The 19,144-nt window shown below is 26.6% G+C and overlaps 1 protein-coding gene across 1 annotated transcript; it reads right to left on the reverse strand.

The window, feature by feature from the left end:
• Window positions 1–612: 612 nt before the first annotated feature.
• Window positions 613–18,937, reverse strand: LOC145194834 (rho GTPase-activating protein 45-like). The gene is made up of 30 exons (XM_090070294.1): window positions 18,907–18,937; window positions 18,402–18,546; window positions 17,873–18,233; window positions 16,546–16,780; window positions 16,127–16,196; window positions 13,762–13,963; window positions 13,588–13,664; window positions 13,362–13,428; window positions 12,878–12,942; window positions 12,125–12,232; window positions 11,874–11,954; window positions 11,599–11,667; window positions 10,990–11,414; window positions 10,724–10,904; window positions 10,493–10,634; window positions 10,230–10,366; window positions 9,273–9,332; window positions 8,916–9,047; window positions 8,157–8,207; window positions 7,921–8,007; window positions 7,650–7,706; window positions 7,177–7,337; window positions 6,990–7,070; window positions 6,778–6,859; window positions 6,554–6,589; window positions 6,408–6,435; window positions 5,881–5,938; window positions 5,531–5,606; window positions 2,621–2,693; window positions 613–2,524 (listed from the first exon to the last, which is right to left on the reverse strand). Exons 2-30 carry the CDS (start codon window positions 18,504–18,506, stop codon window positions 1,491–1,493), a joined length of 4,341 nt encoding a protein of 1,446 aa, XP_089926420.1. The 5' UTR covers window positions 18,507–18,546; window positions 18,907–18,937; the 3' UTR covers window positions 613–1,490.
• Between the last annotated feature and the right edge of the window lie 207 nt (window positions 18,938–19,144).

Consider the following 19,144-nt stretch of genomic DNA (forward strand, 5'->3'; position numbering starts at 1 on the left):
ATTTGCTGAATCAAAAGTAAAAATAATGTATCAGTGATTTTAATCTGTAAAAACCAGTTAAAAGAGTATTTAACCAGTAAAAAGAGTATTATGAGTCACTGAAAATTATCAAGAACTAATATTTATAATATGGCCTCTACATTTTTCGCCGCTGGGGTCAATGTCATGTAGTAGAATATTCAGACCATACAATATTTAAGCCAAAATTCATCAAGTGACATTAAAATTTGTATTAGATCTTTGATAACTTTAACTGCAAAATTAAGTTAAAAAAATCATTTAAAAAAAACTGAAGAATTTGTTATTGAAAATTGTTTAAGTTATTCAAATTCTTTTTTATATTAAATTGAAACTGGGCTTCTATGATATGAAATTGTTAAAATTGTCAGATTTTTTGTTTTTATCAAAGTATTAAGGACACCAAACCACCGTGTTATTGAACTTAACTATAAGAGATAGAAAAAAAAAAAAAAAAAAAATGCTAAACTTAAAATTGTAAAACAAAAGAAGCATTAAAAAAAATTAATTTGTGGAGTATTAAGTTATTAGTTCTAAACGAAATAGTTCTATTCCTAAAAAAAAGAATATATATATAAAAAAAAAAAAAACAACTTTAAAACCACATTAGCAATGAACCGATAATACGAATAGATTAAAAAACCAACTAAAAAATATTTTTGTGTAAAAAAATCACGAAACTGATCACAGTGTTTTGCATAAATCACAAAAATATTCAATAAAACTCGATACAAAAATATAAATTTATCTTTAGAAATTTATACACGAAAATATATTATAGAAATATTAGGCCCGAGGTCTCTTGCGTTGCCATTCATGCAACGCAATCTACAAGTATTATAAAGACAGATTTAAAAAAAAGTACAAAAAAAGTAGGGAAAAATTGTGAAAACTCGATAGAAAATAATCTTCGTTTAAAAGATAATCTTCAAATTAAAAAAAAGCGATCTCTTTTAAGAATAACAAAAAAAGCATTATCACTTAAATTTAAATTCGTCCAATGAGATTCGACTGTAACACTAATTTCTTATTGCATTACCTAGATTATGGCTTGCTACATTTTAATTGACTTATTCTAAAACAAATATCGTTATTCTATGTACAAATAAAAGCTTTTTGATGAGTGTTGTTACGAAGCTCTAAGAACTCTCGAGGGGCGCATAGCATTGGAGTGGAATTTTAAAGTTCTAAGCTCTTGTGCGGTTTGCATAGATTTCTTTGAAAAATATTTTTGAATGTGTTCCGCTGTCACGTGGTAAAATATTCAGACTAGATATGACCAGAACTGTGCTAGATATCAGCAAGAAGAAAGTAAACTCCAACAACTTCACTTGGAGTTTGATGTTTTTGTTTGTAAGTCATTCTTTACAATGTCGTTGTTGCAAAGGCTACTAGAATGAAGCAAACATTCTAATTATATGTATTTATAAAATGACCTATAACCAAGCTTCACATTTCGTGAAGCGATTTAGCTACACGTAGCGTTCCGTGAGTCCATCTGTTTTCGCATTCCGATTCGCAGAGGATTCAAACTTTGTTAGGATTTCCTTAACAGATTTATTTACTGATCCACTCCTTTGCAGGTCATCTTCTTCAGTTTTAGAATCTTCATCGCGCCGTTTAATTAATTTATCATTTAATGAACCAGGCTGAGCAACATCAGATAAAAATTGAGTTTTGCTTTTAATTAAATCAGCAGTCCAGCTTTTTTTATCTAAAGTTTTTTTCGGTTTCGGAAAAACTGGCGGGGCTTGTTTTGAAAACATCGAAGCATTTGGAGAAAGAGGGCTTTGATCTAAATTTTGAAGTTTTGTGATATTTACTTTTAGTGAAGGAGGTTGAGAGTCTTTCTCATCCATCCCATAAAAAGAAGACTCACTCATAATAACTTTTGTAGATTCCAGAAGTTCTCTGAAATCTTTTTTAGTGCCTTTTATGTCTTGCAATACAAACGGAGTTGTTTTTAATAAAGTCGGAGATGATTGCGGTGAAGAATGCTGTGAAGTAGACACTGTCGCTTTTATGCTGACAGGTTTTAGTTTCCTTACGGGTACTCTTTCTTTACCGTCACGCTTTACCCACATGTTATTTGGATATCCAGACGTCTCATCAATGTCATGCTGGGTACCCCCCAGAGAAAAAGAGTATGTTGTGGTTTCAAGACGAGTAAATAACGAATTTTTACGACTGCCGTGAAATGCAAATTTAAAATGTTCAGAATTAGAGGGTATTTCATTGGTAGATAAACTTCTTTGGCGTAGCACTGTTCCTTTGCCAAATTTTTCCATCCATAAATTATCGTCCTCTTCTTGTGTTTCATCTTTAGAAGTGCATTCTGGACTTGAATGCATTCCAGGACTATCACCTGCTAAAAGCGATTCTAAAGATGACATCTGCTCAAGTGCAGATTCATAGTCAGTAGTTGTCGATTCACTTATCGTGGAGGCATGCGAATTATTTTTGGCAACAGATTCATGATGTAACATGGGAAGATCACTTAATATGTCTACAAACAACAACACAGTTATCATTTAGAAAACAATTTAAAAAGCATATCTTAGTTCACTTTTTTTTTTTACATAACAAAATTAAGTATGCATACCAGATTCCCTGTCTGGGTCATGAAGCTCGCTTAAACTTATTTTACGTTTCAAATCAAAAATACGATCTTTTGACTAAAAGTGTAAAGAGAAAGGAAAGATTAACTTTTTCAAGAATCTATTTAAACATAAAACCGTGAATTTAAGTTTTTCAGAATTTAAGAAAAAAAGAAAAAAAAAACAAAAAACAAAAAAAAAACGTAAACACCTAGCGAAGAAATATTACATTTCAAACTGATTTTAACATTTCCTGAGAAGATAAGATATTGACACAGTGTTTACTACAAGTTCAGGAATTTTAAAAAAATATCGCTATTTTCTGGACAAAAAAAAGAAAATAAGATTAGAAATTTTTATTTATTTTTGTTTTAATTAATAACAATTATTTAGAATTATTTATAGCAAAATATACTAATAATTGCTGATTGGTTAATCAAAAAACTGGTAATAAAAATGGTTGAGCAAAACAGTTGTCCTCAGGTAAATGAAGGTCAATCAACAAGTTTAAGAAGATTCACCTATTAACAAATATCAAAAAATTTAATGTTACTGAGTTGTAAGCAGCCCAATCAGCTATATTTCATCTTACAAAAAGAAAAAAAAACAACTGGTATCATTAAGATGGGACTAAGGTCCTCCAGACACCAGAAGGTTCACATGGTATCATTAAGATGGGACTAAGGTCCTCCAGACACCAGAAGGTTCACATGGTATCATTAAGATGGGACTAAGGTCCTCCAGACACCAGAAGGTTCACATCATACACAAAAGAGAATAAGAAGAGCAATAAAAGCAAATCCATTTACGACATTTTACAGATATTGTAGCAAATTTATTCTGGAACAGCTGAACACTGCCCACCTAAACATGTTGTGTAAACAGAAACCTTGAATTGCTAGCTGTCAAACCCTTAAAAAAAAAACCAATAATGACCAAATATGGTATCCAAAAAAGACTCAAAAATATTTAAATTGCACCCACCCTTAGTAATAATATAGGAGTGCATGGGTGCTGCAGGATGAAGTGGCCTATGTTCTTTGGAAAGGGGAAGAGAATGAATACAATCAGATAAAGACAAGTGTTCAAAGATCACTTATTGCCATTTATCAACATTCATGGTATACAGGTTTTTATGCAAAATGGTGCAACCTGTCACACTTCAGAATTCCCAGATTTAAATTGCATTAAAAGTCTATGAGACACAGAGAAACAAAGAGTTCTCTTGCCAAAGGAACAGTACTTGATGCACTAAAAGATACAATTCAACATGTCTGAGTGCTAAAGATAACTCCAAAATTGCGTAAAAATATATTCCATTCAATGTCAAGGAAGATCTGTGATGTCTTGAAGTTGGAGATTTAATTCATCAATATTGTAATAATCATGATATGTATTGACATTTACATCTTGTATTTTATTACATATAAAGCAATTTAACAATAAAATTTGCATATAGATTAATTTAACCTCCCTCATTACATGCTAACGTTATAAAACTTGTTAGAAGTACTGTAATACTAATTCACTGGTGAAGATTTGTTTAAAATTGTAAGAAAATTTCTAATGAAAGCCAAAGTGTGGTTTTGGATACATATTTTAGGTCAGAATTGGGTTCAATTAAATAGGGTTCCAAAATAATTAAATTCATTCAAATTTGTAGTTAATAGTAACACAAACGCAAAGCCTAAGTTAATAACCAATTAAAATAACAATATTTATGTACAGAAAATGCTTCAAATGTACTTTTAAGTTTCTGAACTTGCTTGTGGTGAGTCAATGACAGGGGGTGGTAATGTAATCCTAGCAGTTAAAAAAAAGCAAAACAAACTGTAAACAGAGGTAATCTGTGCAGATCATACACTGTTCCTTATTGTCACAAAAGGTATTGACAAAGTGGACCTTCTCAAAAAACCAGTTAAATTGTGAAGTGATTTAGCTAATCTACAAAGAAGAACATTTTCATGTTCAAAGATTGAAAAGATGTGTGCTGACAAGACCATAACCTACAGAAAGCCTACTGTATCATACAAGACCAGATTGAACAGTTAACTTGTCACATAGAAGACACTTAGTTTCAAGTCTTAAAAAATATTCTTCCTAATCTGGAAAAGTTCAATAATTTCTCAATCAAAATATCTTTTAATCAAGCCGCTATTAACCACCACATACCTGGGATTTACAACCTAAACAGCTCTACCCATGCCATTGCACACATGCTCAACCCTGTGTTTTGAGGTAGACTGCTTAGAACAAAAGAGAAATATGATGTCAAATGCTCATATGTGTTGATGACTTCGACAAACCTGCTGAAAAAAAGAAATCTCCATCACTTCTAAAAAAAAAAATCTTATCTTAGCAAGTTATAAATGAGACTCAAAAAATCCTTCAAGAAATCAATCAAAAACATTATGTATAGAGAAAGAAGTGGAAACCTTTTTCTCTATAACTGTCAATACCATTTGCAAACATGGGACATTGATGTTTTTAAAAAGGAGGAGGATAATGGCTTTAACTTATCCCAAACTCTCTTACATATTGATTATTTTTCCAGGCTCACCCTTCTCAAGAAATGCTAAAATATCACTTGGTTCAGAACAAATCTCAACCCAACTAACATAAAAAAGCTTCTCTACATTAGTGTTTTTTTTATTTATTTACTTTATTAATATTCAGAGAAAAGTTGATGAGTAAATGTTAGTAAAATATGGACAATAGAAATTATTAAGTTTCCTTATGTCTGGATACTGAACTTCATAGCAAAAATTTTGAGAATGAAATCAGATTGAAATTTGTATTTCAGTTAACAACATGTTACAAACTTAATTTTTAAAATTGAATTCACCAGTACTCAGAGTAGTATTTTATAATTTATAAACAAAATATTTGAAAATTAGAGATGAAAAATGATAAACCTCATTCATTTTTTGTGGACCAGCATCAACAAGTGACATCATTTCTCTTGTAAACTCAGCTCCCAGGCTAGAAACACTGCAACACAAGAAAGAGGATGCAAAATAAAAAGTAAATCCATACCAATAGAATAAACAAACAAAAATATATAACAATAGCAAGGCTAAATCTATAACAATAAAAACAATCAGGTGTAAAAATAATTATAAAAAAAATTGATTAAAATTTTAATACTATTTACCTTTAAAGTTAAATACCATTTAGCAGTAAAATTACCATTGAAATTCAAAATAAACTTTAATTAGGAAAAATCGATGAGAATGTCCTAAAGTAAATAACATTTAAAAAATACCTCTCTTGCCTAGAAGTCTCAGGAGGACTTTCTGGAACCACCTTTTTTGGAGGAGCACCTAATTTAAAAAAAAAGAAAGATAATAACTGAATCATCTTGTTTGACATATAAAATTAAAGATTAACTTTACAATTATGCTCAATTAACTGCACACATTTGAACACAGAGAAAAAAAAATGCAATTGAAAAATCATCCTAAATCATGCATTAAATCAATCAATCATGCATTAAAATTTTTATCATATTTCTATAAATTCAAAAAATCTATTAAAAAAAAAATGTTTTGATACTGGTTAGCATAAATAGGTCCTTAATTGCAAATTTGTTAAACTAATTAAAGCTTATGTAAATCACAACTTAACAATTTTCAAAACATGCTTTGCCAGAATTAGAAAAAGATTTATTTTTATTAAAATTCTACTAAACAAAAAAAGATTCTGTTTACATTTATATCAGATTTTTTTTTTTTTTTTTTGAAAGAAAAAAAAAAATTAAAAAAAAAATTAAAAAAATAAAAAAGAACTCACGTTTATTTATTTTATTACTTGCTAACATCTATAAAAAATTTGCACAAACATTTTAGCTTACAATAGCAGTATTTAAAATAATTGTAATATTTATAAATATGTTTTCTATATACTACCAAAAATTAAGTAAATAGTAATAAAATTACCTCATTGTCAATTGAATTATTTACAAAACTGAATATCTAAATTTAATAAAATAATTACAATTTAGAGTACAAATAATATTACCAGCTGAAAATCTACTTTTTTAACAAATCTAATTAAAACTATTTTTTTTCCTTCTCAGAACCATTCCATTCCCAATTAATATCATGACAAGTATTCATCAAATTAACTTCTACATATTTACTACAATAACTTTTTTTCTTACACTGGTATTTAGAATAAGGAGTTCTACAGCTTTGGTTTGGTGGCCCATATCCATGACAGATGCTAATGAGCTTGGATCCCCTCTAAACACAAAGCATTACAATTGACCATTGGGATGTGTAACAAAAATCAACAGAATGAAAATCAAGATAAAATCATTTTAAAGTTAATAAAAATCAGATAAAAAAAAGCCCAGACATTTTTCATACTTACTCAGGTCTTAGTAATGTTGGTCCAAACACAATAGATAAGTTTGCAGCACCCATTTGATTATCATCTGACTTATCAGCAACCCTATGAACATAACTTATTCATAACTCTACTCTTTACTTTAGATTTGCCTGTTAGAACTTGTTAGAATTTATAAAGTAAGAACTTTTACATGTTTCTTTTTACACACCTTTTTAAATGTCTTATCAGCTTTTCAACAGTGAAATAATTAGCACGTGGCAGTTGCTTCACTATTTCATGAAGCTGAGATATTACATCCTCATATTGAGCGCATTCAGCTTCTGTCATCTTCTCAATATCAGAGGGAGCAAGCTTTAGATTCATGCTTTCCTGAAATTAACAACAACTAAAAGATAAAAAAATAAAAAAAAAAACAACCTCTTTCATTATCTTGACATGAAAAAGTTATTTCATGGACGGAATTCCTGAAAGAATCACATTGAAATTATGTTCTTTCTATGTAAATTATATGTAATATATATGTAAAATATGTAAAACTACTTTTATCCTTAAGTAAGCCCATCAATTGTTTCAAAAGTGTGTATAAGTTCAAATTGGATTGATTAGCATTCCTAAGGTCACTCTGAAAGAAATGTATTAATAAAAAAACAAACAAACAAAAAAACAAAAAACTAATGAAACCTTTGCAAGTTTGATAAACAAAGGGTACATCTTAAAAGTCAGCAGTGGTTCAGGAAGCTTAATATAAAAAAAACTTAATTTCAAAAATATAATTATTATGTAATAACAGTATGTAAAATCAAAAATGCAACTGAGAAAAACATTTACTCATGCATATTTAAGTTTTTCTTTAAAACTTGCAGGATGTATCATCAGGTGCAATTATATATTTCAGGAAAATCATTTGCATAAATCATCTGATTGCAGCTAAAAAAATTTACAAGACAAATACCTGTCTGAGGTAAAGTTTTAAAACAGATGCAACAAAGTGTGGAGGAGTATTAGACAGATCAACCAAATCTCCCCCAGCTTCAAATTGCTAAAAAATGAGGGAAACACATTGGCTCAGCAATATGATAATGCTGATATAATTGAGTTTGAGAGTAGTTTTACCTGTTTACTTTATATCTTCTTATGCACAGAAAATTAATGAACAACTAATGCTTATTTGTTTGTGGCTACACATACCTGACACAACTTCTCCACTTTAGACTTCACTCCAGAAACTCGGTAAATTCCCTAAAAAGAAATAGTTAAATTAATTAGAGATAAAAAAACACAAACTGAAGATTTGTTCACGATTAAATCAAAATAAGTTCAGAGCTTCTTTTTTCGAATTTTTTTTTCAGATTTATGTTATTTCAAAGAAAATTAAAGACCAACAATTTAACAGAAAAATTAAGCAATAGAAATAGAAAATATTCCTAATCTTATTAGGAATAAACAAAGCTAAAATTTTACTCAATTACAATTATTTCAATATTAGCTTTAAATCTTTTATTTTTATTTACAAATTTTGACTATATATGAAAATCACAGGGGAAAAACATTTCACAAACTTTAATAGTCTGTTATCCCCTTTTATTTCTTCGTCTCATATTAAATATTGATCTGACTATGCAAGCAAATTGAAAAATCATCCATGTCACCAGTAAAACACAGTTTAAAAATACTATAATCCTATGGAAGAATAATACACTTTTAAACTTTAAAATCCGTATTTCTTTTAAGTTGCAAAATGTAACATGTTGGTTTTTTTCTTTTGAGGTCTTTATACAACTTTATTTGCTTGTTGTTTTAAAAGCAAAAAAATTACTGGTTCTTAAGAATTGAGTATACTTCAGGCTTTTATAACCTTGTATAAAGATTATAAAATGAAGAGCTTCACACATTAAAAAAATGTCTGATAATTTATCATAATGATTACTATAGTAATATTTTGTTTACTTTAACAGATAAACCATGATCATCAATAACATCAATGCATTTTTCAATAATGTATGGAATATCATTTCGCTTTGTAGCAAGCAAATGTTGATGAAAATCCACTCCAAAAGTGGTCATTTTACGAGGAAGACGCTGAAAAAAAAAAAAAAAAAAAAAAAAAAAAAGATAGTGAAAATAACTATAAATTGAACGCTAACATGATGTAAACTACAACAAATTTTTAAAAAGCTACAAACTTATGCACAGTAGAAACTTCTTTTTGAGAAAAAATTCTTTCAAAACTTCTATGCAAGATAAATTTCATAAGTTTTGATAAATAGAAGAGAAATAAGTTGGGACCATTTAAAAACTACGTACTTTATTTCCACATTTAATAGCCAACTTTTCTAAGCACTTCTTATGACAAATTAAACCACACTAAAAAAAAAGTAATAAAGTTTAAATTTGCTTTGCTAATTTTTTTGCTTACTGTTTTGTGTATTTCTTTCAGTTGCAGAGTTTTATTTACTAATTTTGTGTAACCACTATTTTCATAAAATATAAACTTTGAGACTTTGATACAATAATAATTTGATTGACAAATTAAGTTAAATGACAATGAGTTTAAACAGAAAATAAAAACCAGAAAAACTTTGTGTTTTTTTTTTCAGACATTGATTTTTATGAAGAAAAAAATTGCACAAATTTGGAGTTCCAAAACTTTAACATTGCATAATGGGATTGTAAAAAACATTCAACTGCATATTAGAAATTAAATACAGTATTTGTTTCCTATGTAGATATGATGGATTGGTACACCCAATGACGTTTATACACCCCCAAGATCTAGCTATGAGATTCATTTGGATATAAAAAAATGATGTATAATAGCTAGCAGTGATAATTCGATCAACCAATTAAATTTATTTTAGCACTCAAAGCCTATAATGTACTTTTGTTACAAATTGTTTTTTTTATAAAATGTTATTTTACAGATGCTGTGTGTATTTTATTTAGATTTAATTTTTAACAATTTAGTGAACCATCATTTTCATGAAGAGAAGCTAAATCTTTAATTGAAGATTTCATGCATTACTTTGTGAAATAAAGTTTACACATTACTATGTGAAATAAAGCTAAGTTTTAATAAATTAAAATTATTTAAGAACTGCAATCAGTTAGAATATCAGATGTTAGAGAAATTAGTACCACTTTAAAGTGTTTTAAAGTTAAGAAAAGGAAATCTTTTGATTTGACATGGAATGACTGATAAACAGCTTCTAATGAAAATATGACAATATTTATTACTTTCAGTAATAAGAATATAAGAATCACCTTTTCACACTCAGCACCATTAAAATAAACATAACTATCACATTCTTTACATCTAGCAGGTGCTCGCAATTTACGGAATTTGTGCATTTTTGCAGCATGTGAAAGTTTTTGGTTACGAAATGGACCAGGTTCTGTTTCTACAAAATAAAATTTAAAAAAACAATTCACACTTATAAATATGAATTTCTATTATACTTATCATTATGAATTGTTACAATTATCATAATTGATATTATAATTTCACTTATACGTAAAAAACACACTTTTTGGTTCTTCCTTAGCATCCTGTTCATCATCTGATATAGGTTCAACTTTAAAACGCTTTCGTTGACTCGGAGGACTTTCATGAGGAGATCCTGGCAATGATAAGCTGCTTATACTGTCTGTGTCATCTGTAGCTGATTCCTAAAAATTTCTTTTACTTTTAACTGGGTATCCTAAATTCAGGAATATTTCAAATAACTTCTTTTAATTGAATTTTATAATTGTATAACCTTTTTTGTGGGAAACCGTGTTGGTTGCTTTGTTTGCTTAACTCCAGGTGAAGTTGGTTGGTCAGAATCAGGAAATGTTACACTGGGCCTACGTTGCAGTGAACGAGGAGTAGCAGCTGTATATGTTGGCATAAAGTCTTCACTTGATATTGCAAGAACATCAGTAGTTTGACGAATTGAACTATAAAATAAAACAGTAAATTAGAAGAATTTCAGAAATTTAATTTTAAAGCTTGTTCTTAATCTACACAACTAGCAAAATTTGCCTTTTAACTCCTTCGCCTCTATATTTCTCAAAATGATATGTGGGTATCATAGCTTGATTTAATGTAGATTGTTGTAAGCGCACAAAATCTGCAAACTGCTGGCCTTCTTCATAACCTTTGCTACTCTCTGCCAATGCTCGATATTGTAAGGGAAGAGGCGACAGTAAACCATCCATCATTTTAAAGTAATCTAGTGTTACAGACTTCATTGTTTTATCGCACTGGTAAATTAACTGGCGCAAATCAAACAAAACATCTGCTTTAACTCGCTGAATTTCATGTTGACGAACATTGGCTTCATCAACACAGAGCTTGTATTGTTCCTCACTTTCTTCTGCACTTTTTTTAAAGTCATCTTGATGTTTTTTTTTTCCAATGGTAAACTTTGTATTATCTTCTTTTCCCTCTTGCTGTTGTTTGATATACTATATATATATAAAAAAAAGTCAAAACAATGTAATTAAAAATACAGATAAAAATGATGCCAAATATACTCTAGAGATTTTTTTCTAAGATTTTTTAATAAATACAAGTACAAACTTGTAAAAATTAAAAAAAAAATTATAAAGATAAATGTAAATTCTTAAAAATAAAAAACTGATTACTTACTTTCTCTAGATCTTTTTGCTTTTGATTGTATGTTTTTTTGGCAATTTTCAAATTTTCTCGACTTTCAGCCTAGCAGAAAGGTTTTTGTTTTATATAAAAATAATAATGATTCATAAATAATTTCTGTTTGAAATTTATATATCATATATAACTAATAATTAAATTATAATATTTATATAAATTTATATAATCTATTATAAATCATTAAAAGGTTTGATGATTGCAATTTAAATGTATTTTAACATAAAAAAACAAAACAAAACACAAAAACATACAACTTTCTTGAGTTCATTCTTCCACTTATATTTTAACTTAGATCGTTTGATGTCATGGTCTTTCTGGCGATCTTTTAGTTTCTAAAAATGTTTTAAATGTGAGACAGATAAAAAAGTAAAACAAAATTTAATTTATTTTATCTATAAACAGTGTATTAAAATAATTATTTTAAAGTTAATTTTTTTCAAAATAATTATGTTCAGTTAATTTATTTCAATTTTATTTATTATCAAAGTGAACTTGAGCTTACTTCAACAATAGTTGCAAATTGTGTCTGACAACTCTTTTGATATGTAGCAGCAAATTGAATATCATTGTCCAATGCAGTTATATAAACCGATTGAAAAGGTAAATAGCTCTGAATAGGTGAAATAAAAATGCAGCTATGTAATCGGATTAAAAAGAGCAAGCAATAATCAACTCATGAGACTAACTAGCTGCATTTAACTAATAAAGCCAACCAAATTAATAAAACTAATAAAAATAATAATAAAACATTAAACTAATAAAGTCAACACAAACTAATAATAAATAATTCAAAATTGATAACACAAACTAGTACTTCAACACAAATTAATAATTTAATGAATATTTAAAACTTCAAATAAAGTTTTTATACACAAAATGTAGTCTCTATACACCCAATAATTTTTAAAATATTATTGGGTGTATATTTTAAAATATTATTGGGTGTATAGAGACAACATTTGGTGTATAAAAACTTTATTTGAAGTTTTTTTCTTATTTTTCTTATTTTTTCTTTTCTTAAAGTGAATAAAAACTTAAGAACTTTTAAACCATTATCATTTTTATATTAAATAAAATAAAATTAAAGATAAATTTTGGACATAATTTAACATTTCTAAATTATGATTAACAATAACAGCATGCAGACATTTAATGTTTCTTGTTTATATGCAGGTTAATGTTTTTTTTTATGCATTCTTATTTAATATGCATTTTTTCTTAAAAGATACCATTAATTTATAACTCTTCAACTAACCTCTTCCATTATTGATGTACGTGTTTGTGCTGAAAGTTTTGCTGTTTGTTTACAAAATTCTAGCTCTAAAAATTAAAAAACAAAATCTTTTTTTGGTCTGGTTTTAAAATTTAAAAGCAACTGAATACAAAAATTTCATAAACAACAGTTTTAAATAAAATAAAGATTCTTTATATTTATATCTTTAAATTAAAAAAAAAAAAAAAAAAAAAAAAAAAAAAAAAATTTAAAAAAAAAGAATTTCTTTTAAATGCATTAAAATTTTAATGCATACATTTAAAGTTTTGATATTGCACTATGTTATAATTATTTTTTGCATGTACATACTATTATATACATACACATACACACACACACACACATATATATATATATATATATATATATATATATATATATATATATATATATATATATATATATATATATATATATATATATAAACAACTTAAAATGTGATTGCAATTATAAGATAGGAACTCACCGAGGTGTGAGCGCCGTTCGATATAATTAAGAATATCCTTTGAATATTTTGCCCACACTTTTGTTCGCTGAAAAGAAAGCCATATGAAAGTTTTCATTTTTAAATGAATTTAATAAAAAATATTACCAGTATTTATTTATTGAAAAAAAAGTTCTATAAATGATAATAAAAATAACATCAATATTAAAGTATTAAAGATATTCTGTTCAATTGAAAATAAACCTACCCTTAAAGCTATCTCCACACTGTTTTCAATATCTAATAAAGCTTTGTCAAGATCATCTGTATATGGATTTACTGTCCCTTAAAAGATTTTAGAAAGTTGACAATCTTTTCATTTTAAACATAAAGATATTCAAATATATACACACAACTAAAACAGTACATCAAAAAATATTACTTTGTTTATACTGATTATCTGGATCAACTAAAATTGTAGGAGATGGTGGCGGTTGAACTTCTTCATTATCATTTGGAATTAATTTAGATTTTGGATCTGACTTAAATTGTTCAGTCTTCTCTAAGTTATCTTCACTATCTTCTTCTTCTGAAGGTACATCATCATCAGGATCTTCATCAGGGTCACCATAACTTTCTTCAAACTTAAAAATCAAACTTTATAAAACAGGTTTTTGAAGAACTACTTTCCTCAAGAGGGTTATTCAATTCATCAATACTAAAAATTAATATACAGAATATACAAAACTATTAACAGTAATAATAACTAAATATAATTATACATAAGACATAAATTATAATTATCAATAATAAAATTAATAAAATAATTAGTAAACATAATGTTATCCTAGCTACCATGCTAATTTCTCTTATAAGTAATATAATGAAAAAAATAAATAATAGATTATAAAGATGGTATTTATTTCATAGATTACACTTGATAGGATGCAAGAAATTAAGATTTAGCATAATACTCTTCATTTCTTATCTTGAGTTTAAAATAGTGAAAGGACATTTTTTGAGACTAACAGAATAAAATTCATGAAAAAAAAAAAAAAAAAAAAAAAAATTAATAGCAACAACAACAACAATAACAACAACAATAATAACAACAACAACCACAACAATAATAATAATACTAACAATAATAATAATAATAATAATAATAATAATAATAATAATAATAATAATAATAATAATAATAATAATAATAATAATAATAATAATAATAACAACAACAACAACAACAACAATGATAACAATAAAAATAATAATAGTAATAATAACAATTATAACTAACAAAAAATACATTATAAATAACAAATACAATAAATGTAGTTAATATAATAACATTTTTCATTTTGATTTTTTGAAAACCTCTGCTACTTGTCATGATATTTTTTAAATAATTAGCTTAAAAAAATCAACTTGGTTTTACTTGAAATAAGAAAAAATAATTGGGAATGCAAGCATAGTTATTGAATTCCTGGTATAATCTTGATTTAAGACAACTTGGAGATTTTATATTAAAAATATTTTGTTTAAAAAAAAAACAACAAAATTATGATTTTGTGTTAAAATCTAAAACCAATTCTAAAAATAGATTGTCTGGTTAAACTTGTAACTACATTGGACTGAAGTATTTTTTTATTTTTCACTACCCTTGAATAAGAGTTCTGCTTTGTTTTGCTCCATTCTGTTTTGTTTATTTTTTAATCTTAGGTACAGCTTAACAGAAATTTGAGCAATTCATGATTAGCAGATAACCAAACAAAATTTGTTTTCCTAGCATACAGAATTTGGCTCAATCAAAGCCAAAACAGCTACGTTCAAGGATGGAATGAGCAAACAAAATAAGGAAATAGATTATTTATTTGAGAGTAAACAGTTTCAGCTGTAGCTTTTCTAATGCCTAAAGAGTTAGCTTATAAATTTTGAATTTTTATCATAACCACATAAAATTACTTAGCTTATGAAAATAAATAATTTAAAAAAATTAATTGAATAAAAGATAAATATATTGTCTTATTTTATAAAGTTTAGATTACTTTGTATTACATACATTATTTTTTGAACTTATCTTTATCTTAACTTGATATAATATTATAACCGTTTTGGATGATTTATATTAAATAGAGATATTTAGTTACAATATGTAGATATACATCATTTTTATAAAAAAAATTAGAGCTGCTGTACTCATCTATCAGTTGCAAAGATTATTATTTAATCTATTTGAACATTTGTTTAATGAAAAAGCATTTTTAAAAACATAACATAACTGTGTTCAATATACATTAGCCTTTGGTATATAACTTTATTTTTATAATTAGTCAATATTGGTTGAATACTTACATTTTTAGCAGTTTTTTGGGGCATTTATATGTATTTTTAATTTCAAAATATTTAACAAAGTTTAACTTTTTTATAAATAGAGAAATCTCAGATAAAATCTTAATGACATTAACTCTGAAACTATGGATTAACTGCCTAATGCTAGTATGCATTGATTTATAAACCAATTTATTTTAGTGAATGAGCAAACAAAAGCTATAAGAAATAATTCACAACATATTTTAGAAAAGAAATTAACAACATCAACTAATTAACTACACAGAAAATTATATGGATAAATTTTTTAAAAGTTTCATCCTAAAGCTAATAAACTAATAATCCTCTCTTACTTAAACAAATTAAGTTTATATTTTTTACAGCTTTATAAAACAGCATAAAGTAACAACTGTAAACTGATTGGTCAATTATAAATAATTAACTTAATTGGTCAGTTAGAAAAAACAACTAAAAACCTGTTCTGCCATATTTCCTACAGGGCTTTGCAAAGACATATCTTTATCACCCATCAAAAAATCGGAGACACTAAAAGTACAATATTAGTCTCACTTTTAAGTATGTGTGTGCATGTGTATATGCTATATATATATATATATATATATATATATATATATATATATATATATATATATATATATATATATACAGATTGTAATTAAAGTATAATTAAGTTAAATTATAAAGTATAATTATACATTATAAAACTTTTTTTTTAACATAAAACATACAATCTGCAGCTGTAAAGAATTAATAAAAATAAAAAGATTAATGTTTACATACCTGCATACATATATAACACATACATTCATACAACGTTAAATAATTCATTATATATATTAGGCAAATATGTGTAATTTTAAAGCAAAATGTATACCTGCTGCTAAATGATAGTGCTAGCTGGTCAATAGCTGCATAGAAGTCAGTGGGGCCATCTTTGCCTCCAGCATAGTTATATGCTTTAATCTTTCCTATGATATTGGTAGCAGCCCTTAAAATATCAGGAGAATGAAGAGGAGGATACTTTGCGAGGACATCTTTCAATAATGTTAATACATCACTTAATCTCTCATGTGATTTCTCCTGGCATTCTGTTTCACTATAGACACCATCTACAAACAGAAAACAACAAAAATACTCCATAAAGCAATAAAAAATTTCAACTAAAAAAAATCTTTTCATTTATTTATATTTAAAACTCACATTTCAAATGAAAAACTAAAAATTAACTAAAAACACCTAGTTATTTAACAATACCACTATTCTCTATGATAATGATAATAAAAAACTTAACGGTAATTAAATCAATTTCTTAACATATTTTTATATTTCAATTTAGATAATATATTTTAACAACTTTAAATGTAACCATGAAACCTTTATAAATCTATTTTATATATATATGTGTATATGTATATATGTATATATATATATATATATATATATATATATATATATATATATATATATATATATATATATATATTTATAAAATATCTTATGCACATACGCAAGAAATAACCACAAAACTATATCCAAACTAAAAATTTTTCAGAAAATTTTAGTAATAAACAAATTTAAACAGTTTACAGCAAATATTTTATTCAAAATATTATTATATTTTTAAACATAACATTATTGCCAATTTTTTATTAAAAAGATAGGTTCAACATAATTATATATATTTTTTCCAATAATATATGTTAATAAGTAAAACACCTAAATTTTATTTTTTTAAGAATAACTGAGTACAAAAAGCTTATAAGGTGTGCTTTAGAGTAGTTATTTATGTATCCTTTTAATAAGCGAAGAGGAATTGTTGCTAGCTTTGGGTTACTGGTATTAGTGTAGTCAGCCTTTGCATTTACACAATTAATTCAAATTTGTATATATTCAAAAAAATTAATAAATTTCTAAAATATGACACTTTAGATACTGAAAATTTGATAACATAGTTGTGAAACTTTATGAAAATTCATGTTATAAAACATTTTAGTTAATGTTTATCATGTTTTCTAAAATCCACAACAACTTGTTAGACAATAGCGGGACCAGCTTACACACCTTGAGAAAAGAAGACTTAAAGTACTTTAAGTTTTTAAGTGTCAATTTTGTAAGTCTGTTAAGTGTCATTTTACAGTATATTCTGGTCAGTAAATTATCATAATGCTGATTCATAATGGGACAACATATTCATTACATACCTATCAAACTCTCTTTGAACGTATTTCTTAGATTGTTAAGTGCATCAGAAAAATTTCTAACGTGACGAGTCAGTGCTATTATATCTTCTTGATCAACCATTTGTGTTTCTTCAAGATAAGAAGGTGTATTTGTTAATTCCAAATTTGATAAAATACAATTGACATCACTTCTTTCAAAATTATCCTCAACAGAATTATTTCTTTCTTTTTTTCTGCTGCTAATGCTGGCATTATCTACTTGCTGCTTACTTTTTGTAGAGTTTTCGTCAAAGTAATCAATAGCATCATTCCAAGTACGTTCTAATTCAACATTATACTTTTCGCGTATTATTTTGATTTCTTCGCTACTAACGTCGCTCTCCTAAAATGTCAAACCGACCTTGTTTTAATTGATGACGACATAAGAATATTATAATGACAATAGAACTGTGTAAAGTACAGAGCGTTCTCGGTTAAACATAAACATAAAATTAAAAACCAAAGAAAAAAGCGTTAAGGTCAATGATAAATTTTTTATTTTAAAACATACTTTTGCGACATCAGAATAATCAGTTAGCTCAGAGTTGTCAGTATCTTTACTTGTAAATAGACTTGAGCGGCGCTTAATAAATCCAGGTATTAAAGATCGTCTCATGACGATAGAAATAACCAACTTCGACAGCAGTACTTCGTCCCTTTAACATTAGGCAGCATAACAGTGTTATGTAAAAAATTGAGGGAAATGTGGAAGAAATTAGAAATTATTAAATCAAAAAGCGCAGATAATTAAACTAGAACGTATTTTCGATAAATCGAAATTTACTTATAGCGTTTCACAAGCTTTTCAAAGTTCGTTTGAACAAAGGCGTAACAATGTTAGTCTTAGAGGTTTCTTTTGAGCGTTTTTTACTGCTAAGCAAATATATTAACAAATTTAAGCCAAATAAACTTAAATAAATTTTATTGATGAAAATAAACGCTCATCTATCGTAAAACAAAATTTTAAATCGTTTTATACATTTTATTATTTTATACATCAGTTAAAATCAATTTACCTCGATCCTTCCAATAACGTTTTAAAAAAACTATTTAAAAAAAATTTGTTTTTTAGAAAAATACATTAAAAAAAAAAAAAAAAAAAAAAAAGACTGGGTAAAACGTTGTTTACTTAATAAAAGATTGGATACAAGGCTACTTCGATAAAAAAATTACCCGACTTAGTCAGTTAAACCACCATTTTCTACCAGCTTTTTATGTTTATGTGAAATCCATTTTTAAAATTACGAAAATAAT

This window comes from Hydra viridissima, unplaced genomic scaffold (assembly GCF_058129835.1).
Source record: "Hydra viridissima isolate aposymbiotic clone 2 unplaced genomic scaffold, HvirCarnegie_v1 scaffold_13, whole genome shotgun sequence".
Lineage (NCBI taxonomy): Eukaryota > Metazoa > Cnidaria > Hydrozoa > Anthoathecata > Hydridae > Hydra > Hydra viridissima.